This window comes from Hordeum vulgare, chromosome 6H (genome assembly GCF_904849725.1).
Source record: "Hordeum vulgare subsp. vulgare chromosome 6H, MorexV3_pseudomolecules_assembly, whole genome shotgun sequence".
Taxonomy (NCBI): Eukaryota; Viridiplantae; Streptophyta; class Magnoliopsida; order Poales; family Poaceae; genus Hordeum; species Hordeum vulgare.
Window position 1 is genome coordinate 15,593,482 of NC_058523.1, and position 27,354 is coordinate 15,620,835.

The 27,354-nt window shown below is 43.2% G+C and overlaps 1 protein-coding gene across 1 annotated transcript; it reads right to left on the minus strand.

The window, feature by feature from the left end:
- Positions 1 to 1,705: 1,705 nt before the first annotated feature.
- Positions 1,706 to 25,454, minus strand: LOC123404910 (shaggy-related protein kinase GSK2-like). Its single transcript, XM_045098824.1, has 6 exons — positions 25,292 to 25,454; positions 9,411 to 9,438; positions 2,384 to 2,444; positions 2,014 to 2,286; positions 1,856 to 1,930; positions 1,706 to 1,771 (listed from the first exon to the last, which is right to left on the minus strand). Exons 1-6 carry the CDS (start codon positions 25,452 to 25,454, stop codon positions 1,706 to 1,708), a joined length of 666 nt encoding a protein of 221 aa, XP_044954759.1.
- Between the last annotated feature and the right edge of the window lie 1,900 nt (positions 25,455 to 27,354).

A 27,354-nucleotide genomic window follows, 5' to 3' on the forward strand; every position in this document is an offset into this window, starting at 1 on the left:
CCACTGCAAGAATCATAGATCTATTTGGCCAAACAAAACCCAAGACTCGGAGAGAGTTACAAGGATATCAAATCATGCATATAAGATATCAGCAAAGACTCAAATATATATCATAGATAATCTGATCACAAATCCATAATTCATCGGATCTCGACAAACACGCCACCAAAGAGGATTAAATCGGATAGATCTCCATGAAGATCATGGAGAACTTTGTATTGAAGATCCAAGAGAGAGAAGAAGCCATCTAGCTACTAACTACGGACCCGTAAGTCTGAAGTGAACTACTCACGAGTCATTGGAGGGGCGATGATGTTGATATAGAAGCCCTCCAACTCCAAAGTCCCCTCCGACAGGGCACCGGGAAAGGTCTCCAGATGAGATCTCGCGAAAACGGAAGCTTGCGGCGGCGGAAAAGTGTTTTCGTGGATGCCCTGATTTTTTCTGGATTTTTAGGGAATTTATAGGCCAAAGACCTAGGGCAGGGGAGCGCTAGGGGGGCCACAAGCTTGGTTGCCGCGGCCTCCCGCCTGACCGCGGCAACAGGGCTTGTGGGCCCCTTGTGGGCCTACTTGCTTGGCCCTCAATCCTCCCGATCTTCTTCCGTTCTGGAAAAATTTATTTCGGGGATTTTATTCCGTTTGGACTCCGTTCCAAAATCAGATCTGAAAAGAGTCAAAAACACGAAAAAAATAGGAACTGACGCTTGGCACTGAATTAATAAGTTAGTCCCAAAAAAGATATAAAAGGTAAACAAAACATCTAAAGTTGACAAGATAACAGCGTGAAACCATCAAAAATTATAGATACGTTTGAGACGTATCACACATCGCCATCATTCAGATTTCTGAGTATCTAAGAACGAAGGATGTTCGTTATTGCTTCAATACTAGTAGTGGCGAGATAACCCCGATGTCCCCAGTATTGGTGCAGATTGTTCGGGAATACGAACTCGCTGTAGGGTCTAGGGCAGGCTAGTGATGGTAACGTGCCACTTGAAGACTTGCTAAATCAAATCACGATCGAGCTGGGGATGACCCAGTAAACAGAGCAAATTCACTCTATTAACTGCATATATCAATGGACCTAGTTACTTAGCGGTGTGGTCGTATTAAGCGCTACCAGGTACACCCCATCGCCACCATCCTGCAGGGATGATCAACCCTTCATGTTGATGAGTATTTAAATGAAATTTTCAAAAAAGAAACCCATCGTCGTGGCCTAGCCGACGGTCACCCAGGACACACACTTGTGGAGATGCTGGGGCGCAAGTCCGGCCTCCGTGTGTGCTCTGCCCCATGAGCCGCTCGTCATGCCCAACTTCCTTGCCCAGTTCGAGGTGCCTCGTGAGCGTGCTGCATCTGGATGGGTTGTGCCAATGGGATGATGGCCTTGGATTCCGCTGCGTCATCCGACCGAGGAGAGGATGGGCTCCGGTGACCGGAGATGGGGTGGGTGGCGGCTCTAGGTCAGGTAGGAGGGGATTTGGGGTTCCGGTCAAGCAAAATAGAACAGAAACAGCAGCTCGATCCTCCTGAAGACTCAATGTATTACACGTTATCATGGAAAAATAGCATACTACTCTTGATAATGATAATTAATGGCATAGATCACATGCTATGTCAACAGTATGACCAATCAGACGCTAGAACAATTCAAAACTAAACGCAATACTGAAATAAACTACTGATTCTTAAGGGGGAAATCAACGTACGAGAACTTTTGCACTTCCAAAGTCACAGATCTTGACTTGATGGGTTAGAGGATCAACCTGTATTGGCAAGAGAAGAGACCAATTCAGGACCAACTATAAAATAAATAAAAAGTAACGAGGTCGTGTTCACACAACACATACCAAAACATTTTGTGGTTTCACGTCCATGTGGCAAACTCCTGGAACAGTATGGACATAAGCTAACCCTCTAAAAAGCTACAACCAAGGCAAAAGATACATTAGCAAGCAATAAGGCAGTTATAGGCAGCCAGGCAAGTGTAACATGATGGTTCACAGGCCTGATACATGTAAAGCTTGACATAGATAAGCGGCATCCGCTGGTTGGCATTGCTGTGGTGCTTGAGCACACGGTATAGAGTCTTAGGGACATACTCCATGACAAGGTTCAGGAACAGCTCATCCCTGCTTGTGGTCGAGAAGAAGCAGTGCTTCAGAGAGACGGCATTGGGATGGTCCATGGAGCGCATAAGCTGCAGCTCACGGTTCTTGTAACGGTGGTCCCGCAGCACCTTCTTGATGGCCACGGTCTCTCCAGTCTCCAAGCACTTGGCCTACATGTGAGAAGCAGTTGAATTCGATAAGCATTGCATCAACTAATTGGCAACAACACACAAAGCAAAAGCAAACCATGAGAGGAAGGGGCTGTACCTGGAAGACAATCCCAAATGAACCAGTTCCTACTACCTGCTCAGCCATGTAGCTAATTGTTAGAAATCAGGGTTAGAACAACATCAATATGTATCCTCTAAAATCAACAAACTGAGCAGAAAACAAGTAGCGGTTAGAACATGATTTCATTATGCGCTTTAGCCATAACACGGAAAGCACGCAATAGATCAAGCGATCGCCACATAACCTCTATGCCGCATACCAAATCGGTTGGAAATAAGGAAAAAACACTATTTCTGGTCAACAAAACCCGCACAATCAGCTGCATCGCAGTGATTTCCTGGACGAACCGCCACCAGACCACCCCACCAATCTCCCCCCTCGTTCCCCGAAGGTAGAAGAGTGGTTAAAGCTGAACAATTGCTAGAGAGCACAAATCCCTTAGCGGAGCGAGAGACTACGGCATCAACAGCAAAATGAAGCCGAAACAGAGCTTGCTCTGTACCTGTAGCCGTGTCTGGGGGCGAAGCATGTGCGGTATAGGTTTGGGGATGAGGTCGAGTGGAGCGGGAATGACGGGGCCCGACCGGATCCGAGCATATCCAGGCACAGGGGATTCATTCCCGGCGGCGGTGGGGCACGAGCCGGCGGTGGTCCACTACGGCGGCGATATCCCACGGAGCTTCAACCATGCTCCTGCAGAGAAAAGAACGAAGAGAGGGAGATGTGTTAGAGAGAGAGAGAGAGAGAGAGCAGGGTAGGGAAAACGGTAGGAAGGAGAAGAGAAGGGCGCTGGCATGACCTGGTCGCTGCTCCTGGCCGACGTAGTCACAAGGCCGCCGGAGGCATGGTCGTAGCAAAGGACCTCAGGCGTCCATGGATGCCCCTGTTCAGAGAGAAAACGAGAAACGAAGGGAGGAGGAGGTTGCGGGGTTCATCTTCTCGAGACATCGGCGGCGAGCGTCTTCGGGAGCAAGGCCCCTTTGCCGTCCGCGGGCTGCCTCGCTCCACCATCGCCGCTCCGCCCGCTCGAATGGATAAGATGAAGAAAGGACTGCGGGTTGAATACTCAGAAGTGGAGGGACTTTTGTGTAAAAGTGACAACGACGCGACGGATGACACAAGCACTCCGTGCTTTATTATTAGGGGGATATGTTTGGGAAACGTTACAAATCACCTGACGGATTTTGTTGTGTCGGTTGCCGTTGGATGTGTGGCCCAGTACAGTGCATTTCTAAAAGTATCCGGGGCGACCCCGTCCCCTTCCTCTCGTGCTCTCAACCCACTTTCCTCGATTTTTATGAAGGGCACCGCTCTACGCCGGTGTGCTTGAGCCGGTCGGGCAGCACCCGTTCGATATGAACTTCAATAGTCGTTGGTTGAAGCTTTTGTATCAATTATTGCAGCCTTTTGTGTTTCTCTATCGCCGATTGAAGCTTTTTATATCGCTAGTTGTAGCTTTTTGTCGTCAACGGATGTAGTTTCCGCGGTTGCATGATGGATGGCCCTCGATTCCCATCGTCTCTGGTTGAAGCTTTCAAAAATGCCGGTTGTAGCATTTTCGATCGCCGGTTGAAGCTTTTTTGTCACCGGTTGCAACATCGCCGTCTCTGTCATAGCTTTTTGTCTCCAACACCGGTGGCACCCAATGCGGCGGAGCGGGAGATTTGTTGAGAAGGTGGCATGGGAGGCGGCGGCCTGTTCGCCGGAGGAGAAACAGGAAAGGGGATCGCCCCCATGCTAACGGGAAGGAAAGGCCAGCGACTCCATGACGGCCGACGGACGAGATCCGACAGGGGAGGCATGGCAGCTTGAAGGAACAACGACGATGGAGTGGTAGCTACAAGGGGGGCCAGGAGGAGCACGAGCGAGCGTGCGTCGGAGTGGTAGCTGACCATGACTGCTCTGGGGGCGAGGGCATGCATGGTCAATGAGAGGTAGAAGAGGGAAAAAGCGGGGATGATGGGCCAAGGAAAGCGCATGATGGGCAAGGATCCTGCGGCCCGTGTGTGTCCGGCGCAACCGTTCGGCCGGCGCACCGGGTACAAACATTTTCGCTTGATGAAGCCCTTACCGAAGATTTGTATGCTCGCTACCGAGTGTTCGGCAAATACATGCCCGTTGCTGCAAGGCGACATCCATGCGGGCTAGTCCCTTTCTCCTTCCCTCCTGCTCTCATCTTACACCATTAGCAGACCCTCATATAAGTGGTCAAACCCTTATAATATTTTTGCTTTATAGTTTTGATCGAAAAAGTGTTCAAACAAAAATCGTAAAAGTGGTCTAACCCGTCAAAAATTTAAGGGTCGCCGAAAGTGCAAATTCGAAACCCTTATATTTCAAGGTTGGAAGGCCGAACCGAGGGGGCCCCGTATACGGGTCAAACCTCGTTGGAGCAAACACGCCGCCGCAGAGTTTGTCGGAATCCACCCTAAACTGACCAAAATTCATTACCGCACACCGGAAAAGGCCGCTAAACGCCGCAATCGATCGATGCCGGTTCAAATTGGACGAGCTCGACCTCGCCTTGGCCTCCCATGACCTCGTCGTGGCCTCCTGTGACCTCAGCCTGGCTACCAAAATCCTCCCGGCACGGTAGGCAAAGGGGCACGGCTCGACCGACGCGGCTGGCAACAGAGCAAGGCGCAAACGGCAGATGCAACGGGGTGTGGCCGATGGGCGACGGGGTACGGTCAGCGAGGCTAGGCACGACCGACGTGGTAATGGGGCATGGCCAGCAGGGACGGGGCGCGGTGGACGGATGATGGGGCGCGACCGATGCAGTTGGGCGCGGTCGACGTGTGGCCGGCTGGGGAAAGGGGCGGCGGCAACCAGACTAGAGGAAGGAGCTCTTTATCCTAGTTTATCAGTTTGTTTTACAGTATCTGTCCAGCCGTAGCTAAAATGAACCTTTAAAATGTCTTTTTTCAATCCTTATCTCAGTTTTGTAGTTTGTGATTTTAAGGGGTCTGCTTGAGATGATCTTACCTCTCTCTGTCCCTTTCTCCTCCTCTCACCTTACCTCTCCCTCTCTCTTCCTTTCATTAATCAAGCATTTGCAAAATGTTAAATGTGTATAGAAAAAATATTAACCATGTACTCTCTCTCCCTTTCCTTTCATTATTAAAAATGAAAAATATTAATCAAACATTTGAAAAAACTGTTCCACAAGTATTTGAAAAATGTTAATCTCACATTTGCAAAATGTTAAATGTGTATTGAATTTTTTTAACCATGTGCTAGAAAAATGATGAAAATATTGATCATGTATATAAAAATGGTAATCAAGCATTTGCAAAAAGTAGATAGTACCCCGCATGTTGCGGCAGGAATTTGTAGTAATGAATTTGTAAGGAACAAAATACCAGATATACTATATGCATGGGATTAGCAAATAATGTACTAATGCGAAAGTGTCATGTATGCATTCTCATCACATCAAAATGATGTTTCGAGCATTCAGGATATATAAATCAAGCCACCTCAGAAAAGGTAACTTATAACAACTTATAACCAGCTAAAAAGATAACTAATAACAACTTAACATTTCGTGTATGTACATGTGGTTAGGCTGAAAGATTTTAACTTCATAATATCATTTAAACCAATAGGATGTTCACAGACGTCGTTACAGTGTTGGCCATGTTTAGATATCACACTTATTCCAGATTTCTTGAATTACATAACAATCTCGAATTACATAACAATAGATTGAGTATGTTACATTAATATGCCGATCGTAGCCGTCGGCAAAGGCTATGTCTGCGGTTGTCGGGCCTTTGCCGACGGATTTGGTCTTACCATAGGAGTGAAATCATGTAGTGATTTGACAATATTCTATACATGGATGAGTTGAATTTGGCGGTGATTAAATGTTCTTTTTGAAGTACGCTCTGAAAGCTCCAAAGTTGAATATTTCGGATAGAGTTTTTTCTCTACCTCCAATTCATTATGAATACTCCTGAAAATATTAGATTGATATCGTATGAAACAAAGAAAAAATGATACCGGTTACTATTTGGAGAAAATAGATCACACTTGAAACCAAATCTTTGTTAACTTAGCGACTTGTGTCTTCCAAAAAAATTAAGTTGTTACTCCTTATGATGCTTCAAGATAATAGGGTAGTTTGTGCTTCATTAGCAACTTGTGCATGCAACTATGATATAACAGTTGAAACTAAAAGTGCAGTTTGTGCTTTGCTAGAAAATAAATAAACAATGATGCTTCAAGATAAGATAATCAAATGGGGTGGGATGTGCAAAGTAACCATCAGAAGCTAATAGAGACCGGGTCCATAGAGAACGTGCAAAAAATCTAGGCAAGATAACATATATACTCATGTGTACTAATTGTACGTAATGGAGAAAAGGAAAATAAACTGAAGGGTTCACTTGAGCAGATTGCACATAAAAAGATATATATGTTTGGTATTGAACTAAAACGTAGAATGTCAAATACCAAATTGTAAAAATTCAGAAACTATAGCAGTCACATGGGACATTGCCAATTCAGGTTATTTGTCCTCTTGGAAGAGACTCCGCCTCACATTTTTTGCTCTACCTGTACGCTGTAGTAATCCCATAGGACATGGACGCGGATTTTTGGGACATGGTGCCACGCGAGGATGAAATATGGACAGTCCATGCATGCTATGACATTAGCACTTAACATAGCGATTTAATGAATACCAAAATGATACAGTGGGTTAATTTGATGAATACGTGTATGTGATAGGCATCTTAAATGGGATGATAGGCTAGGCACTGACACTACAAGAAATATGGTCAATAATTTAGGTCACTGAAGTGTCATTATTTTTTATTTATGACCTTCTTATGACCAAAATGAAGGGGTCAATAGTTGGCCGTCAAGAACAAACAAACTTGACCTTTGCTGGTTTTTGGTCATGGATTCTATGACCAAAAGCAATTGGTCGTGGAATCTATTGACCAAAATATTGGTCACTGCCATGTGCCTGATCCACATATGATCTGATGTGGCTGAGCTGACATGGCACCATCCACGTGTTACAAGGTGACATGGCAAAAAAATGACATGGATGCCACATATAGTTTGACATGATATTCTTAGTGGCCCATTAGACCAAGCCCATAAATACGGCCCATTTAGGATCTGTTTTCATTTGGGCGGTTTTTTTACTTAACCAAACATTATTGGGCCATGGGAAATTGCATATTTTTAGCAATTTTTAAAAATCAGCTTTTCATTATTCTACTTGCGTGGCCTAATTAGTACAGTACATAACTCATCTTCTATCTAGACAATTATGGTATGTTTCAACTCATCTACTCATATTCTATCCAGCGAGAAGACATTCACATTACAGTACATAACTCGTAGCAAATTAAAAGGGCACATGATACCTAGCAATAGTCAATATTTCATCAACTTACAACCTAATAAGATAACTGAACAAAAACCATCACATCACAAATTTTCTCAAGAATGACCCTTGGTATATATAAGGCATTCTTGCAATTTTAATAATACTCTTTTGGCTCTCATTTATTTGTTGGCATAGAGCATGGCATCATATAGAAGAGACATTCAAACATATGTATGAGCAAGAATTTTAGAAAAAAATTGTTCCATTTTTGTTATCCATGTAACATAATTATGTGTCGATTCATTGTATCAATTAATCTCGAAACGTCAAATAATTACTCATATTTCTGATTACATTTTTGACATCTAAATGCATATTTTAACCTTTTCTTTACCAATATGCTTGTGCAGGGAGCTCAATCGGTGGAAGGTGATATATCAAAGAGAATTCTATCAACCAACAGTTAATATGCAGTGAGCAGTGAGACAATGAACATGGACATTTAGAGTTTTTTTTAGAAAGTAAAGTTGGAGTTTGGTTTGTACTGAAGAAATCAAATAAGAAGTTCTAAGACACATGCAAATTCTTTTGAAGATAGTCGTGTAATGTGTTGATGAAATATTATTTTATAGGTGCTTGTCATTGGTTCTGTTTGTTTCCTCTTTTGCTTTGCTTTTATATGTGATGCCTCGGTTAAAAAGGTATATGTACTATTTATAATGCCTACGTGACATAACCAAAAAACCAAGTTCCTACAATAATGTGCAAAGATATTATTTTGTGTGTTGTCCACCTAATCTTTATAGTATCAAAAATGAAGTTTGTGCACTGACTTCCACCATTCGCTTATTTGACTTATTCTCTGCTAATGCTTCAGATTTCCTTCTTGAGCAGAGGTCAAACTCGTGATTGTATTTTTTTTAAACAATGCAAAAGACTTGTCATTTCATTGATTAAGGAAGAAGGTTTTAGAGCTACTATCCCACCATTCTTTTACCGAAGTCCTCGGAAAGAGAATCAAGATTCTTGATATGTAGCACGATTAAAGGAGGAACATTTCCTTGGGACCATAAATTAAAACCGTATTATGAGGATGATGTATTGAATGTATACATCAATAAAAATCATTGATCCATTTTGTTCGCCGATCTATTTCTTTTTACTTGGGGGTCAAAAATTGGATCTCTATTATTCTTGGCTTTCTTGCATGAATTTTCTTAATTAATTATTGATTTGTAAAATTAATGACAGATTGGTGCAATTTTACTAAATTAGAATTGTTTTATTTTGGGTTGTAAATTTTGAATTTTTGTAAATTAAGAGCGCGGGAAATTTATTTTTCCCGTTGCAACGCACGGGTCCTTTTGCTAGTGAATAAACCAAGTTTATACATATTTGGGAGGCAAATGGGTGCCTGTTGCTGGCCATTTTTATTTTTAATTATGCTACATAGGATTGCCGAGTTTTGCGCTCGGTAAACCGTGCCCCTATGCTGAATTTCTACATTCGGCAAACCCCTGTGCCACATGGCATTGGTTTCATTCGCTTCGTTCCGTCTGCGTCATTTTCTTGCCGAGTTACATGTATTTTGCACCCGGCAAAGATTTTTCCGAGGTGCCGCGAAAAAGAACACGGCAAAAGTTACATTGCTGAGCCCTTTTCAGCTGAGTCGCTTTTTGCTGAGTTTCGAACTCGGCAAAGTCTTTATTGAGTTTGTTCTGTCCTTTGCCGTGTTTTCCAGGAACTCAGCGAAATCAGATTCCAGTAGTGTTCAGCCATTTTCCATTCAGCGGGTGAAGGAGCATATTTGTAGTTTTCGTCTTGTTGTTCTAAGGAATTAAAGGCACTTCTGAAATAGCTGATTGATGTATGTGAAATTTCAACGAGTAGGGTACATCAACTGAATGTTTCTTATAAATAAAAACATCCTACTTGGTTGATTATATATCCCTTGAAAAACTTGCCCTGTGGGTCGTGGACTCTTCACGTTCTTTACAGTTTGTCTCACAATGTCGACTATAAATACCCTAATAATGTCACACGAATTTCTTCTCACATTGGCGCGTTCAACTCAAATAGCACTACCTCGATTTATCGAATCGGCATTGTCTAGACAAAACCAACTTAGATACATTATGCCCGAGTACATGTGGCTAGTAGCTCTAGAACGCAACTGTAGACAAATAGTTCATGTTCAACTCCGAATAAAATTCCCAACGCATCTCATACCCTAGGAGATTTTACCATGTGAGTGCAAACGACTAATTGTCCTCATCATTTTTTCTCCCTTCCTGCCCTTAGTCATTCTCCCTATAGCGACTACACATGATTGTGCTACGCATGAACCCGCTTATTTATAGAAGATCAATGAATGAACATAGTGGGCGGCCTGGACATTATTCCTTCAACAAACTTCACATGTCTACTGCATGTGCCATTTATTTCGACGAGTGCTATCTTTTGAAGAATCATGACGTTCTTAGTGTGAATTGCTGACCCTGCCCACTAGTGGAAAACGGGCCTTTGGCCTGGACCCTTTAGTCCCGGCCTCCCTCTGGGCCGGGACTAAAGGCCCGGCCAGGTCGCCCCAAATCGCAATGCCGCCCACGAGGCTTTGGTCCCGGCCCGTAAGGAGCCTTTAGTCCCGGTTTGTGTCTCAAACCGGGACTAAGGGGCTACGCGGTGTGCAGCCCGCATGTGCGCCACCTTTAGTCCCGGTTTGTGTCTCAAACCGGGACTAAAGTCCTCTGCCTATATATAGCACAGCCCCCCTCTCCCCTCTTCCTTACATTTTTCTTGGATGGAAGAGTGTGGGTGTGTGCTAGCTCTCCATTTTTTTTATGCACTAGAGGTGTTTGTTGAAATGTGTGTTAGAACGATGCCGCTTCAGTTCACTGAACACAACTACGATATGAGATGCCCGAGCCACGCTGAAACCTCTTCCTCTTTATTTCTACTTATTCTAAAAGGTTAGCAACTATATTTCCTCGTTTAGACCGTGCGGTACTAATTTTTAGGATCGTGATTGTATTTGATATACTGTCGTATAACGCAGATGAGCCATCCATGGATGTACGGTGATCGACGCACAGCCGCTTATAGAGAAGGCATGCATTCTTTTCGAGATGCAGCCGATGCGAACAAGCATGGTGGTGGCTATATGTTTTGTCCATGTGTTGAATGTCGGAATGAGAAGGATTACACTTCCTCAAGAATCATTCAGAGCCACCTGCTTCGGTCCGGTTTTATGTCGGGCTATAATGTTTGGACCAAGCACGGAGAAAGAGAGGTTATGATGGAAGACGATGATGAAGAAGAAGAGAACGATGATGACAACTACCGACCTATGTTCCCTGAGTATGCTGATACCGTAATGGAAGACAATGAAGAAGAAGATCAGGATGAAGAACGGGAACCATATGAGCCCGCTGATGATCTTGGCCGGGTCATTTCTGATGCACGGCGAGGTTGCGACACAGAAAAGGAGAGGTTGCAGTTCGAGCAGATGTTACAGGACCACAACAAATTGTTGTACCCAACTTGTGAAGATGGCCAGAAGAAGCTGGGTAGCACACTGGAATTGCTGAAGTGGAAGGCAGAGACCGGTGTGACTGACTCGTCATTCGAAAAGTTGCTGGTACTGATGAAGAAGATGCTTCCAAGAAAGAACGAATTGCCCGCCAGCACATACGAAGCAAAGAAGCTTGTCTGCCCTCTAGGATTAGACGTGCAGAAGATACATGCATGCCCTAATGACTGCATCCTCTACCGCAGTGAGAAGTACGAGAATATGGATAAATGTCCGGTATGCACTGCATTGCGGTATAAGATCAGAAAAGATGACCCTGGTGATATTGAGGGCGAGCCACCCAGGAAGAGGGTTCCTGCCAAGGTGATGTGGTATGCTCCTATAATACCACGGTTGAAACGTCTGTTCAGAAATAAAGATCATGCGAAGTTGTTGTGATGGCACATGGAAGATCGTATTAAAGACGATAAGTTGAGGCACACCGCTGATGGTCGGCAGTGGAGAAAAATCAAGAGAGAGTTCCCGAGATTTGCAGCTGACGCAAGGAACTTATGATTAGGTCTGAGTACAGATGGCATGAATCCTTTTGGGGAGCAGAGTTGCAGTCACAGCACCTGGCCCGTTACTCTATGTATCTACAACCTTCCTCCTTGGTTGTGCATGAAGCGGAACTTCATTATGATGCCAGTGCTTATCCAAGGTCCAAAGCAACCCGACAACGATATTGATGTGTACCTAAGGCCATTAGTTGATGAACTTTTACAGCTGTGGGTCGAACCATGTGTACGTGTGTGGGACGAGCACAAACAAGAGGAATTTGACCTTCGAGCGTTGCTTTTCGTAACCATCAATGATTGGCCTGCTCTTAGTAACATTTCAGGACAGTCAAACAAGGGATACAATGCATGCACACACTGTTTGGATCAGACAGAATGTGTATATCTAGACAAATGTAGGAAGAATGTGTACCCGTACAATCGTCGTTTTCTTCCGCCCAAGCATCCCTTAAAGAAAAAAGGCAATCATTTGAATGGCAAGGCAGAACCCCGGGGGAAGCCTGTCATCCTTACTGGTGCTGAAGTATTTGATATGGTCAAAGATTTAAAAGTAATCTTTGGAAAGGGTCCTGGCAGCCAACCTGTTCCTAACGGCCCTCATAAGCGCGTACCCATGTGGAAGAAGAAATCTATATTTTGGGAGCTACCCTACTGGGAAGTCCATGAGGTCCGCTCGGCAATCGACGTGATGCACCTGACGAAGAATCTCTACGTGAATATTCTAGGCTTCCAGGACTTGTATGGGAAGTCAAAAGATACACCGGAAGCATGGGAGGACCAGGAACGTCATAAAGGAAGAGATAGCATGCATCCAGGGCAGTTTCAAGGGCGTGCCAGCTACGCTCTTACTAAGGAAGAGAAGGAAATCTTCTTTGAAGTCCTTTTCAGTATCAAGGTCCCGACTGGCTTCTCGTAGAATATAAAGGGAATCGTAAATATGAAAGACAAAAAATTCCAAAACCTAAAGTCTCATGACTGCCACGTGCTTATGACGCAATTGCTTCCGGTTGCATTGAGGGGAATTCTACCGGAAAATGTTTGCCTGGCAATTGTGAAGGTATGTGCATTCCTCAATGCAATTTCTCAGAAGGTAATCGATCGAGAAAGTCTATCAGGGTTACAGATTGATGTGGTCCAATGTCTGGTCAGCTTTGAGTTGTTGTTCTCGCCATCCTTCTTCAATATAATGACACACCTCCTAGTTCACCTAGTCGAAGAGATTAGAATTCTCGGTCCTGTGTTTCTACACAATATGTTCCCCTTCGAGAGGTTCATGGGAGTCTTAAAGAAATATGTTCGTAACCGTGCTAGGCTAGAAGGAAGCATCTCCAAGGGCTATGGAACAGAGGAGGTCATTGAGTTTTGTGTGGACTTTCTTCCTGACCTTAAGCCGATTGGTGTTCCTGAATATCGGTATGAGGGTAGGCTGACAGGAAAAGGCACACTAGGAAGGAAAGCAAAAGTATGTATGGATGGGCATTCTTTCTCTCAAGCACACTACACAGTTCTACACAATTCCACCGTGCTGGCTCCGTATATCGTGAGACACAAGAATATACTACGCTCCGAAAACCCGGGGAAGGCTGACTCTTGGATTAAAGGGGAACACGAGAAGACTTTCGGCAGTTGGTTGCAGACACATCTCATGAATGACGACACCGTTGGAGATCAGTTTTACTGTTTGGCCAGGCCACCATCTTCGACTATATGTACTTTCCAAGGGTATGCGATAAATGGGAATACATTTTACATGGTTGCCCAAGATAAAAAGAGCACCAACCAAAATAGTGGTGTCCGCTTTAATGCAACAGACGAGAATGGGCACTGTTTGGAAACATATTACGGGTACATAGAGGAGATATGTGAACTTGACTATGGACCTACTTTTAAGATCCCTTTGTTTCGGTGCAAATGGGTGAAGCTGACAGGAGGCGGGGTAGTTGTAGACCAAAAGTACGGCATGACAACAGTGGATCTCAACAATCTTGCGTACATGGAAGAACCATTTGTCCTAGCCAATGATGTCGCTCAGGTTTTCTATGTGGAGGACATGTCTACAAAAACGAGAAAAAGAAATCAGCAAAAGAAGATATCGTCCGATGAGCCAAAACGACACATAGTTCTTTCAGGGAAAAGAAACATCGTGGGAGAAGATGACAAGACAAACATGTTAGTAGATTATAATAAGTTTCATGAAATTCCACCCTTCAAAATGAAAACTGACCCAAGCATCCTACTGAATGATCAAGATTCTCCATGGCTATGACCCAGAAGAAAACAGAAATAATAGATAGGAATATTGGCGCAATAATGTAATAATGTCGTAGCCCTCTCAACTTTTTAACACATGCTATGTGGGTGAAATGATGATAGCATGCCAACTTTCAACATTTTCAGAGTTCATTTGTAGTGCTTTTCAATTTCAGGGTCAACTAGCTCAAAAAAAATAAGTAAATACACGAAGAATACCAAATGAAGTCAGAAATTGTTGAAATTTTGTGATGTGCCTTTGAATGGTGCATTTCGAACACACAAAAAGTATGGAGTTCAAATAAGTTCAAAAAAATGAAATCCCTTTGTAAGAGATGAGTTCTCGTTCGAAAACCTGATACTTCGAGAGAGATTGTCCGTTTTGTACACGAAGTGCATCCAGTTTATGTCATAGCCCTCTCAACTTTTTAACACATGCTATGCGGGTGAAATGATGATAGCATGCCAACTTTCAACATTTTCAGAGTTCATTTGTAGTGCTTTTCAATTTCAGGGTCAACTAGCTCAAAAAAAAAGTAAATGCACGAAGAATACCAAATGAATTCAGAAATTGTTGAAATTTTGTGATGTGGCTTTAAATGGTGCATTTTGAATACACAAAAGTATGGAGTTCAAATAAGTTCAAAAAAATGAAATCCCTTTGTAAGAGATGAGTTATCGTTCGAAACCCTGATACTTCGAGAGAGATTGTCCGTTTTGTACACGAAGTGCATCCAGTTTTTGTCGTAGCCCTCTCAACTTTTTAACACATGCTATGTGGGTGAAATGAGGATAGATGCCAACTTTCAACATTTTCAGAGTTCATTTGTAGTGCTTTTCAATGTCAGAGTCAACTAGCTCAAAAAAAATAAGTAAATGCACGAAAAATACCAAATGAAGTCAGAAATTGTTGAAATTTTGTGATGTGCCTTTGAATGGTGCATTTTGAACACACAAAAAGTATGGAGTTCAAATAAGTTCAAAAAAATGAAATCCCTTTGTAAGAGATGAGTTCTCGTTCGAGACCCTGATACTTCGAGAGAGATTGTCCGTTTTGTACACGAAGTGCATCCAGTTTTTGTCGTAGCCCTATCAACTTTTTAACACTTGCTATGTGGGTGAAATGATGATAGCATGCCAACTTTCAACATTTTCAGAGTTCATTTGTAGTGATTTTCAATTTCAGGGTCAACTAGCTCAAAACAAATAAGTAAATGCACGAAATATACCAAATGAAGTCAGAGATTGTTGAAATTTTGTGATGTGCCTTTGAATGGTGCATTTTGAACACACAAAAAGTATGGAGTTCAAATAAGTTCAAAAAATGAAATCCCTTTGTAAGAGATGAGTTCTCGTTCGAAACCCTGATATTTCGAGAGAGATGTCCGTTTTGTACACGAAGTGCATCCAGTTTTTGTCGTAGCCCTCTCAACTTTTTAACACATGCTATGTGGGTGAAATGATGACAGCATGCCAAGTTTCAACATTTTCAGAGTTCATTTATAGTGCTTTTCCATTTTAGGGTCAACTAGCTCAAAAAAAATAAGTAAATGCACGAAATATACCAAATGAAGTCAGAAATTGTTGAAATTTTGTGATGTGCCTTTGAATGGTGCATTTTTTACACACAAAAAGTATGGAGTTCATTATTATAGTTTTTTCAAATTCTCAAATATGCAAAAAGAATTTTAATAAACATAGTTTTTAATTGAAAATAACAAAATAGTTAATAGTTTGGATAGTCAAAATAATTAATTTCGAAAATAGAAAATAGTTTTCAATTATTTATTCAATTTCAAACACTTTTCAGTATCATAGTTTTGTCAAATTCTCAAATATGCAAAAACAATTTTAATAAGCATAGTTTTTAATTGAAAATAACAAAATAGTTAATAGTTTGGATAGTCAAAATAATTACTTTTGAAAATAGAAAATAGTTTTGAATTATTTATTCAATTTCAAACACTTTTCATTATCATAGTTTTGTCAAATTCTCAAATATGCAAAAAGAATTTTAATAAACATAGTTTTTAATTGAAAATAACAAAATAGTTAATAGTTTGGATAGTCAAAATAATTAATTTTGAAAATAGAAAATATTTTTGAATTATTTATTCAATTTCAAACACTTTTCATTATCATAGTTTTGTCAAATTCTCAAATATGCAAAAAGAATTTTTATAAACATAGTTTTTAATTGAAAATAACAAAATAGTTAATAGTTTGGATAGTCAAAATAATTAATTTTGAAAATGGAAAATAGTTTTGAATTATTTATTCAATTTCAAACACTTTTCATTATCATAGTTTTGTCAAATTCTCAAATATGCAAAAAGAATTTTAATAAACATAGTTTTTAATTGAAAATAACAAAATAGTTAATTTTGAAAATAGAAAAAAATTGAAACTATATGAGAATTTATGGAGAAAATTAAACCTAAATTCAAAGTGACCTCACTTCGAATTCAGGTTTAATTTTCTGCATAATTTCAAATATTGTTTTAATTTTTAAATTTACAGTCACTTTAGGTCCGTAAGCCTGCTTTAGAGAGGAGCTCGATGGAGATGCTGCGACGGGGCTTATAAACTAGTGTTAGTCCCCCTCGCTGGGCGAGGTGGGACTAAACTTATAGTGCAGCCAGCGGAGGGGCTTTAGTCCCGGGTGGAGCCACGACCCGGGACTAAAGCCCCTCGCCTGCCGCCTGCCGAGCACGGGCCTTTAGTCCCGGGTCGTGGCTCCACCCGGGACTAAAGGGTGTCTTTAGTCCGGGCTCGAGCCCCGACCCGAGACTAAAGGCCCCTGCTTCCCGCCTTTTGGTCTGTCGAAAAAGGGCCTTTAGTCCCGGGTCGTGGCTCCACCCGGGACTAAAGGGTGTCTTTAGTCCCGGTTCGAGCCCCGAACCGGGACCAAAGATCCTACTATATAAGCGGGAGTTGGAAATTTCCAACCCAAATCGCCATTTCGTTCTTCTTCCTCGGACTCTCCTGCCCGGCGCGGCACCGACGAACTCGACGCCGCCAGGCTGCCCGCCGTCCTCCTCGCCGCCGCCTGCCGTCCTCCTCGCCGTCGTCGACGCCCTCCCCTCCCACTCCGGCCGGTAAGCCTCCCGCCCCCTCCTCCCCAACACTCCGGCCGGTAGAAGAAAAGAAGAAAAAAGAGAAGAAGAGAAGAAAAAGGAGAAGAAAAGAAGAAAAGGGAAGAAAAGAAGAAAAAGGAGAAGAAAAAGGAGAAGAAAAGAAGAAAAAGGAGAAGAAAAGAAGAAAAAGGGAAGAAAAGAAGAAAAAGGAGAAGAAAAGAAGAAAAGGGAGAAGAAAAGAAGAAAAAGGAGAAGAAAAGATTTTTTTTGTCCTTTAATTCCTATTGTTATTAGGTTTGTGCTAGATTATTAGGGTTAGTAATATTTAGAATTAGGTTAGGGTTACAAGAAGAAGAAAGATGAACAAAAATAAGAAAATAAGAGTAGGAAAAAGGAAAATAAGAAGAGGAGGGGAAGAAAAGAAGAAAAAGGAGAATAAGAAGAGGAGGAGAGGAGAAGAAGAGGAAAAATAGAAGAAGAGGAGAAGTAGAAGAAGAGAAGTAGAAGAAGAGAAGTTGAAGAAGAAGCGGAGAAGAAAATAGGAAAGAAGAAGAAGAAGAAGAAGAAGAAGAAGAAGAAAAAGACATTTCTACATATATAGATGCTTAATTAGTGTTTCTTAGATTATTTCTTAATTTTGCTATTGTATATGCTTAAGTGTTAATTGTTTATTTTACTATATATACAATTAGTTTATTTTTAGCAAGAAAATTAATAGAACAAGTTTATTTTTTTAGTTCATTTTACGATGCCTATCCCGCATCCTCGTCGTCGACTCGGCGGAGGATACCTGCTTGATCAGAGGGGCCATGTCCGGGACTGGGCTCCGCCCGGCTGGTATTTGAAGGTGCTACCTTCCGGGGGCGTAGGTTGGTGAGGAGCCAGCCCGTTGTTGACCCGATCCTTGTTTGGTGGTGGTCGCGTGGGCTAGTGATGGTGCCGAGGCTTCCGGACACCGCGGAGGTGGTACGTCACCGTGTCAGCGAGGAGGATGAGCACGTCCGTCGCTACATGGTTGCGTTGGAGGGCAGGTTCGAGCATACCTGCCAGGTTCTTCAGGGATCTCACTGGAGCTATGATCCTGTGATGGTTCCTTCTCTTTGGGTGTCCACCGCCCGCGACGATACCCGTCGGGCGCTACGGTTCTAGCTGTATCAGTGATGCTATATGTATGATAGTATTCGAGGAGTATTAGTGATAATATCCGACGATGTACGGACAAAAGAGATGATGTAGTTTTGCTTATAATTGAATGCATGCTAATTTGAATACTACTTTATTTTACGATTTGGTTTTGCTTATTGAATGCTCAAATTGGAAAAGTACTCCTACTTTGAATACTATGGAGAAATCTAGGAGTCCCGGGTGGAGCCACGACCCGGGACTAAAGTTGTTTTGGAACGGAGTTCCTGATAGAATAATTCTTTTTTGGTACAAAGTTCAACAAAGTCCTTTGACACTAGACAATGTGACATATAGAAGGGTAGATGAGATCAGGAAAATAAGATCATTTTCTACACATCTAGAATGTCGCCATTTTGTTAAATCCTTAAGTGTTAAGAGAATCCGTTAGACATATTTTAGAGTTTAGGTTCTAGCCAAGACCCGGGACTAAAGGTCCTCCTATATAAAACGACACTTCGAAGTTTCCAACCCCTCTTATATAGTTTGTTAGTTTATTAGTTAATCAAATGTCCGTTTTTTGCAGAACTATGGATCCACATATCAGGAACCTCGAAGAGGAAGAACTTCTCGAATATATAATCAAAGACGGCCCCGACGTTGAACTAGCTGAATCTCCGTCGTCATATCTAAACCCCTCCGGATATGGAATGGAGGTCGACCGACACGAAGATGAAGCCGATGGGGCAGGAGATAGGTCCAATGACGGAGAAGGTGATAGCTCCACTGATGGAGAAGCCGGTGGAGAAATAATAAAGTCCGGCGAGGTATACATATGAAGTTCGACAATCACTTGTAATATGTGAAAAATATTGGAGATAGCTCTATATTGTATACATATACATTCATTTGACGAATGTTTCTCCCTCTTAGGCCTCCACATCGATCAAAGCTACGAAACGAGGCCCGACTAGAAAGTTGGATGCACGGACACATTACACCTTTGTGGTGATATTGCCTACGGGTGAACCCAAGCTTCCTAAGAATGCTGCTGACACATTCAAGAAGCAATGCGGAGTTCTCGTTAGGGATCACGTCCCGATCAGTGTTCAGGAGTGGAACAAGCGCAAAGGGGCAGCCGATAGTGACTATGTCGCCGAAAGGTACAAAGATAATCTTTGGAATGATCTCATGTCACATTTCAACCTGCGAGAATGTGAGAATGAAGACGCCGCAAAAAACTGAGGGCCAAAGTCAAGCAGTGGACTCTAAAGAAGATGGCCGAACTGTTCCGTAGCTGGAAGAAGAAGCTATGGAAAAACTATCTGAAGACAAAGAAAGTGCCAGTATTCGAGGGGTATCTAGCCAAGCAGGCGAATCACTGGAAGGAATTTCAAGAGTACAAGGAGTCAGAAGATGCCCAGGCATTATCAGAAAAGAACAAGAAAAATGCCGAGAAGAAGAAATATCACCACAAGCTGGGGCCAAGGGGCTATGAGACTGCCATCCCAAAGTGGGATAAGAAAGAGCAAGATATGCTAGCTAAAGGCATCATACCTGAACCACTCCGTGATGAGTGGGAATTGAGAGCAAGAAATAGGTTCCTTGCGCATGGTGGTTCGTACGACGAAGAAACAGGGGACCTCATCTGCAGTGACGGTCTTAGGATACCCAGGGAGAATTGGAAAAAGATAGTGAAAGAAATTAAGGAGGGTAAAAGACAGTTCACTGCAGATAGAGAGAAAGATTTTCTCACACTGGTCCTCGGCAACGACGAACATGGAGGACGAACGCGAGGCTTCGGTCCTTCCTACCCGTGGTGGCTTGGGTTTGCCAGAGACCAAGACACTTACAGAAGCCGAGCGAGAGCAAAGAAGCGACAGCAGGATAAGGAGAATGACAAGTTCAACCAGTTGCTTGCCAGGATTAACGAGCAACAGAAGCAGATTGATGAGCTTAGAGGAGTAGCGCGCCAGGAAGATCCTGCACTCGATATTACCGGCGCCCCATCTAAGCGGAAAAGCAGCGTGGCTGAATTTGAGGCCCCGCCCGACGATGCACGAAGAATGATAGAGGGCGGTCCCGGCTACCCCGTGGATGGAATCAAGGAGTCAACATCATGTGAACTCCATCAGAAATTCAAGAACATATCCGTGAAGGTGGCCGTCGGACAAGCTTTACCTTCTGGCCCTGATGCACGCTAGCATGGCCGTGAGATTCCAGCTGGCTTTAATAAAGTCGGGGTGGATGAAATCATGGCGGGGTTTCATGATATGGAGCTCGACATAGCTGGACCCGAAGATGAGAGGACACTCGGAGAAGTACTGGGTGGAGTCATCCTATGGGACAAGTACTACATCAAGCTTCCAGGCTTGGCCCCAAGGACAACACCGCCTCCGAGTCGTCGCAGGTCACCTACACGTCCATCACCTCCAAGCCCTCCACATGAAGACGGCCAGCACAACACGAGTCCATCTCGATCACCGCCGCCGGACTTGGGTCGTCCGTCTCTGTCGCCGCCCCCTCCGGATACTAAGCGGAAGCGTGCCAGCAAGAACGCTCCGCCGATGATTTCTAAGCGACGGAGCTCCCCAAAGCGCAAACTGTCGCCCCTCCCAAAGGTACCTCATGCTAATCTTCCTATCAGACCTTATGATCGTACCGCCGAGGAAAACGCCAGGATAGCAAAGGAACATCATGATGCGCAGATGAAAAAGAAGGAACCCGAGCCCCGCCCGGAATACACCGAGAAGCAAATAGCATTTGCAAAATACTTCACGAACCTTCCATCACAGTATGACTTGCACCATAAGCCTGATGACTATACACGCACATTGCAGAAGGAAGTGAAAAAGAGCAGATCACGTGCAAGTGCAAGTGGGAGCAAATCAAGTTCAACTACAAGCAAAAAAAGATCAGACGTTCCTCATCTTGGACAACAGGCCAAACAGTCGATCCCACCCCTCAGGGTGTTACCCGAGAATGTCCCCCCTCTGGTGCAGGGGCAAGATTTGGAATTAGCAAAGAAGTGGGCGGATGAATGGGGTATCCCGGTTGAAGACATTCTGGCTTCCCAGGACGACAGGTTACCCAAGGCTGTGGTAGCCCCTAAGCCACAGTTTGTCATGCGAGCGCCTTTGGTCAGCAAAGATGATCTCTCAACAAATATGCATTACTTGCATACATGGTACTTAAGTGAATCAAAGAATGGGAGAACGATGATCGTGGTGAGTGTCCCACGGGAGTACTACGGCCGCCCCGAAGAAATCCATATCGACTTTGATGAACTCTTCCAGATGTACAATGCCGACGCCCTCGACAAATCGCTTATGAGTTGCTATTGTCTGTAAGTTTTTCAATTCGTTGTCTACATATAACTTGTTTAGTTATTTCAATTCATTGTCTACATATAACTTGTACTCTATTATGCAGAATGAAGATTCTGGATTGTAAAAATAGGAACATCCTAAATATTGGGTTTATTGACCCAGATAAAATACATATAGCGATGCTAACTGATAAACCCAAGGAGACGGAGGAAAACCTTCTAAGGTTTCTAACAGATAAAAATTTCCGTGACCACATACTGTTTCCATACAACTTCAGGTGAGGGTCTTTACTCTATTGTGTCCATTCACTTATAAGTGTAATTGATAAGTTACTCACACACACACACACACACACACACATATATATATATATACATGTGCAGCTTTCATTGGATTCTGTTGGACATTCAAATTGATAAGGGAAGAGTTGATGCCTTCGACCATTTATCGAGACCCTTGGAACAGTTCCAAAGCCTGCAGGACATGCTCCAAGGGTAATTTCAATCATTCTTGCGCTCTATCGGTCTTTTTCGATGATTTTCTGATATATCAATTAATGAAAAACTTAGCAAATCATTTTCCTTGTCGGGCAGGGTTTGGAAGCGGTTCAAGTGCGTGACTCCCGGTATCGAGCCTGAGAAGCTGACCTTTAGAGCGGCTCGGGTAAGTAGTAGTATGATATACTTCTATTTTCAATACATTTATGATGCTAGATTATTATTTTGATTATATATATTCTATTCTCGTAAAGTGCGACCAGCAGCCACGGGGGACGCATCTATGCGGATACTATGTTTGCGAGACCATTCGCACGTTTACCTCTGAGCACAAGGATCACAGATACGACGTAAGCAATGAACATTCACACCTCTATTTTTACCCGTCATTCTTTGTTATCATGATTGATATTCATATTCATCTCCTCTTCTTATATAGTACACGGCCATGAGGGAGAAGTCCCTACCAGAGCAACGCGCGATTGCTGTTGCAGAGGAGCTTGCGACCTTTCTGAGGACGGAAGCTATAGATGACAAAGGATGATTTAGTGTAGCTAGGGGCCATTACTGATGTTGAAACATGTAATCGAATAGACGGGCTCTAGTCCCGATAATTCAGATCTCCATATAATTGTATATATATGCTCGCTTGTAAGATAAGTTAATCTTATATATATATGCATAATTATTTCTATTTAGAATTATATGAAAACTAATTCCCGAACACCAAACGAGGCATCACGTTAATCTCCCGAACACCTAAACCTTAAAACCCTAAAAACCCAAAAATAAACAAAATCTGCAGAAACTCTTTAGTCCCGGTCCGTGTTAAGACCCGGAACTAAAGGGCCTGCCCCTGAGGACGCTCCGAGGCGCCCACGTGAAGCACCTTTGATCCCGGCTTGGAACAGGGCCGGGACTAAAGGTTAGGCCTTTAGTCCCGCCCCTTTAGTCCCGGTTGGTGAACCGGGACTAAAGCCCCTTACGGGCCGGGGCTATAGGCCGTGTCCCCACTAGTGGCCGTATCACCAACCATATACTAAATATTGCTACAAATGCAGTACAGATCAGTCAATGCATATGGAGATACAACGTAACACTTCTTGCTAGTTTTTAAAAGAAATAGTTGGAGAATTAAGAGTGTCCTACTGTATGTTATTAAAAGTCATACATATGTAAATAAAAGCATTGGTGTTGATTGTTTTCCGACATAAAATAGACGTGGTAGAAACATGTGTTCGAGTCAACAAAAATATGATTCTTATTTCACTTATTTATATATGAAACTAATGCAATATATGTCAAGTCAGAAAACCAAATAGCTCCACAAGGCTTGTGAGAGCGTTAGTGGCCAAGATGATCAGGTGGGACCAGCAGAACAACGTCGTTAGTGGCAGCGTCGGACTTAAAGGGATCTAGGTTAGCTTGGGCAGCCACTCCGGCGGACAGCTAGTACTGGCGGATGACTTGGAAAGCAGCGGCGGTGGACGGCGTGGAATACAACTTTGGCGGACGCGTCGGCTGATGGTGTGGAATGCGGGTCCGGCAGGAGGCTCACCGACTGCGGATGCGGCCGGATCCGAAAGAGGAACGGAGGCGGAGGAAGTGTTCGTGACGAAAATTAAAGGGAAATGGATAAGTTTCCATCGGACGGGCAACCGTTCGGTTTATGTGCGGACGCCATAGTGACGGGCGCTGCCAAGAGCCCGCCATCGCTACATATCAGTGGCGGGCATTACTTTCTAACCGAAACAACTAATTTTGTACATTTTTCAAATTATTTGAACTTCAAGCTTTTTCCATGGTTAATACAGACTATCCAAAACGATGTGCAAGAACTTGGCTTTTTCTTATTATGTTTGTTATTTTCCTGGCATTAACTAATTTTCTGACGGCACGCTAAAAAGGATAGAAGGCTCTTCATTTCGAAGGTGCGTGCAGAAGACTCCAAAAGCGATGAAACTTTGCATGGTATCTTCATTCAACCCCCGTAGGACACCTCCTATACATATCGAACAACCTCCCCCCTAAGTGTCGGGGTTTCAAACGGAAACCAACACCTGACACACAAAACCACATTTTTCTAAATCATTTGAACTTTAAATTTTGGCCATGGTTATTACAGACCATCCAACGCAGTGCTAGAAATTGGGTTTATTATTATTATTATGTTTGCTATTTTTCAGGCATTAACTGATTTTCCGACCATCCTAAAAATATAGCAGGCTCCTCATTTGGAAAGCGCGTGCAGAAGAGCCCAGAAAGCGATGAAACTTGACATGTTGTCTTCATTGGACCTCAGTAGGGTTTGCTAATAATTTGAAATCGGTAAAAAACTTGATGCACCACCAGTACAAGTCGAACACTCTCTGCCTAAGTGTCAGGGTTTCAAACGAAACCGATGCCTTACACACAAAACTACATTTTTATAAATTATTGGAACTTCAAACTTTTTGCATGGTTAGTACACATTTTTATAAATCATTTGGGCTTCAAACTTTTTCTAAATCATTTGTACAACCCGAACACTCTCCCCACAAGTTTGAACGAAATACCGTGGCATGCCACAATACTCAATAATATATTTTAAATCATTTGATCTTTAAACTTTTTATAGGTTTACTACACCCCAACCAAAGCCCAATTCTCAAATTTGCCACTTTGTAGGTTTAGTAAAAATGTTTTTTAAAGTTTATTCACACTTACCATATGTGTGGTGGGCGGCTTAATGTGCCCGCCACTACAAATCATTGATATTTTTTAATGTTGTTGATACAAATTGCCGAAACATATGTGTGGCGGGCAACACTGATTGCCTACCACTTCTACCTTATATAGTAGTTATGGGCTCTTGGCACCAGTCGCCACTATGGCCTGTGACTACAAGTGGATCTTAATAAGCGTTTACTTGTGGCGGGTACGTGTCACCACCCATCACTTCTATGAGAAAAGCAGTGGCGGTACCTAAATTTTACCCGCGAGTGCAAATTTCCCAAACTAGTACCGATGGGTGAAATGTAGCACCCTCTACTCATAGGAGTTCATATATGCCTTTTCCGAGCAATGACCACATCGATCTGTCGCCCTACAATCGATATGCGGTTGCCAAGAACCTACTCCGGTGCCACCCATCGTCTTCCCCCCATCATTAACCACACCGCATCAACCCATTGAGTTCCGCTTGCAATATAAACACCATCCCCGGCTACGGGAGGAGCAGGAGGACAAGTTCTGACATGCACATGCCGACGGGGCATACAATGTTGACCTCCTCGAGGAGCATCGGCGCATCGAGGAGCCGCTCGCCGCCAACCTGTCCATGGGCTCTGCCATATTGCCAGCCGGCCCGGACATGAACCTGCCCGAGCAGGAGGCGTTGTTGGAGCCGTACCGCTCCATCCGCCAGATCCTCCTCGATCGCTAGCAGTACCACCAACATTAGGTGGAGTTACAAGCCACCTACAGGGAGTTCAACGAGGCAGCGAATAAGGTGTGGGACAAGAGTGAGAGCAGAAGGACATTGCCAACTCCACCACAACTATGCCCCATGACGATCACGAAGCCGACACATCCGTGGGCGTCGTTGGTAGCGAGAAAGAGTCATCCATGGTGGGTCATCACCACTTGGGTCCCAAGAAGGCCACCGCTCCTACCCTTCCGTTGAAACCAAGGTTGGTGGCTTCAACAACATCGGTCGATTAGCCGCCTGACGGCGACGTGGAGGTGGACAACTTCACTTCCCGGTCTCCGAAGGAGGAGGTTACGAAGGCGTAGCTTGAGAGCGTCGAGACGGAACTAGAAAAGGTGAAGCTTCAGTTCTCAGGGCTCAGGGCCGGACATGGGGAACATGCACTGGCGATCATTTCGTTCTTTTTTATGGAATATATCTAAATTGTAATGAATATGCTCCGGTTTATATGAAAATCCATCGTGCTTGCATAAATTTCATTCGGTCTGCTGAACTGTGTTTGAAATGTATGCGGGCAGAGCTGCATGGCCGCTTCCGGCATCAGTGTCCATGGATTGGTCCCGAACTGTCTATGACGGATGTCGAAATAAATTTATGGGCCAGCGCTGGAAATGCCCTAACACTTCATATTCCTTTTATGCATGATATGGCGCAAGAGCCACAAACACATGCAAGTGATGTATCACCATTAAACTCTGTTGCCAAACTATTAACGCCAATGTAAGATTTTCAAACTCCATTAAAATCTCAAGTGTATAATTAATCTGGGTGAAATTCTGCTTCTTCCTAATACACGGTTTGATGGTAAGGAGAATATCGGAACATACGGTTGTAGGATCTTGTTTGGCTATGTTTATAACATGTTGGCATATCTTAGAAATGGTGTCTAGTCCTTCAGTATTTAGTAATGAAAAGACAATATTTGTTGTCTATTGGTTTTCTGTAGAGGACACCCAAGAACTCTTCCATGGATTTGTTGTCTATTACTTCACACCGACTCTCCAAACAAAATCACACCAACTCAAATAGGGGGAGTCAGTGCACTTGCTAACTATAACTATAGAACAGAACCCTCGATGGGGTATTCTTGTTCCTCTCCAAAGTAAACTCCCAATGCATCTCATTCCTTATGAGATTACACTATTAGCCCTCATTATTTTTGGTTCTGTGGTATCAACATTAAACTCTGTTGCCGAACTGTTAATGCCAATGTAAGATTTTCAAACTCCATTAAAATCTCAAGTATATAATTAATCTGGGTGAAATTCTGTTTCTTCCTAATACATGGTTTGATGGTTGTAGGATCTTGTTTGGCTATGTTTATAACATGCTGGCATATCTTAGAAATATTGTGTGGTCCTTCAATATTGAGTAATGAAAGGACAAGACCAATGTCCTGTTAGGACATGGGCTCTAGTTTTGGTTCTGTGGCATGTCTGAAAAATTCTGCATTACGGCAGTGGTTGCTGGAAAATATTGTGCCATGACACAACCTATGTATTTAATATCGAGCTTGGGCCTCAAAGCAATATTTGTTGTCTATTGGTTTGCTGTAGAGGACACCCAAGAACTCTTCCATGAATTTGCGTAAAGACGTGGAGAATTACTTCACACCGACTTTCCAAACAAAATCGCAGCAACTCAAATAGGGGGAGTCGGCGCACTTGCTAACTATACCTATAAAACAGAACCCTCGATGGGGCATTCTTGTTCCTCTCCAAATTAAACTCCCAATGCATCTCATTCCTTATGAGATTACACTATTAGCCCTCATTATTTTTGCTCTCCTCCCGCACTTGGCCATTCTCCCTCTAGCAACTACACATGACT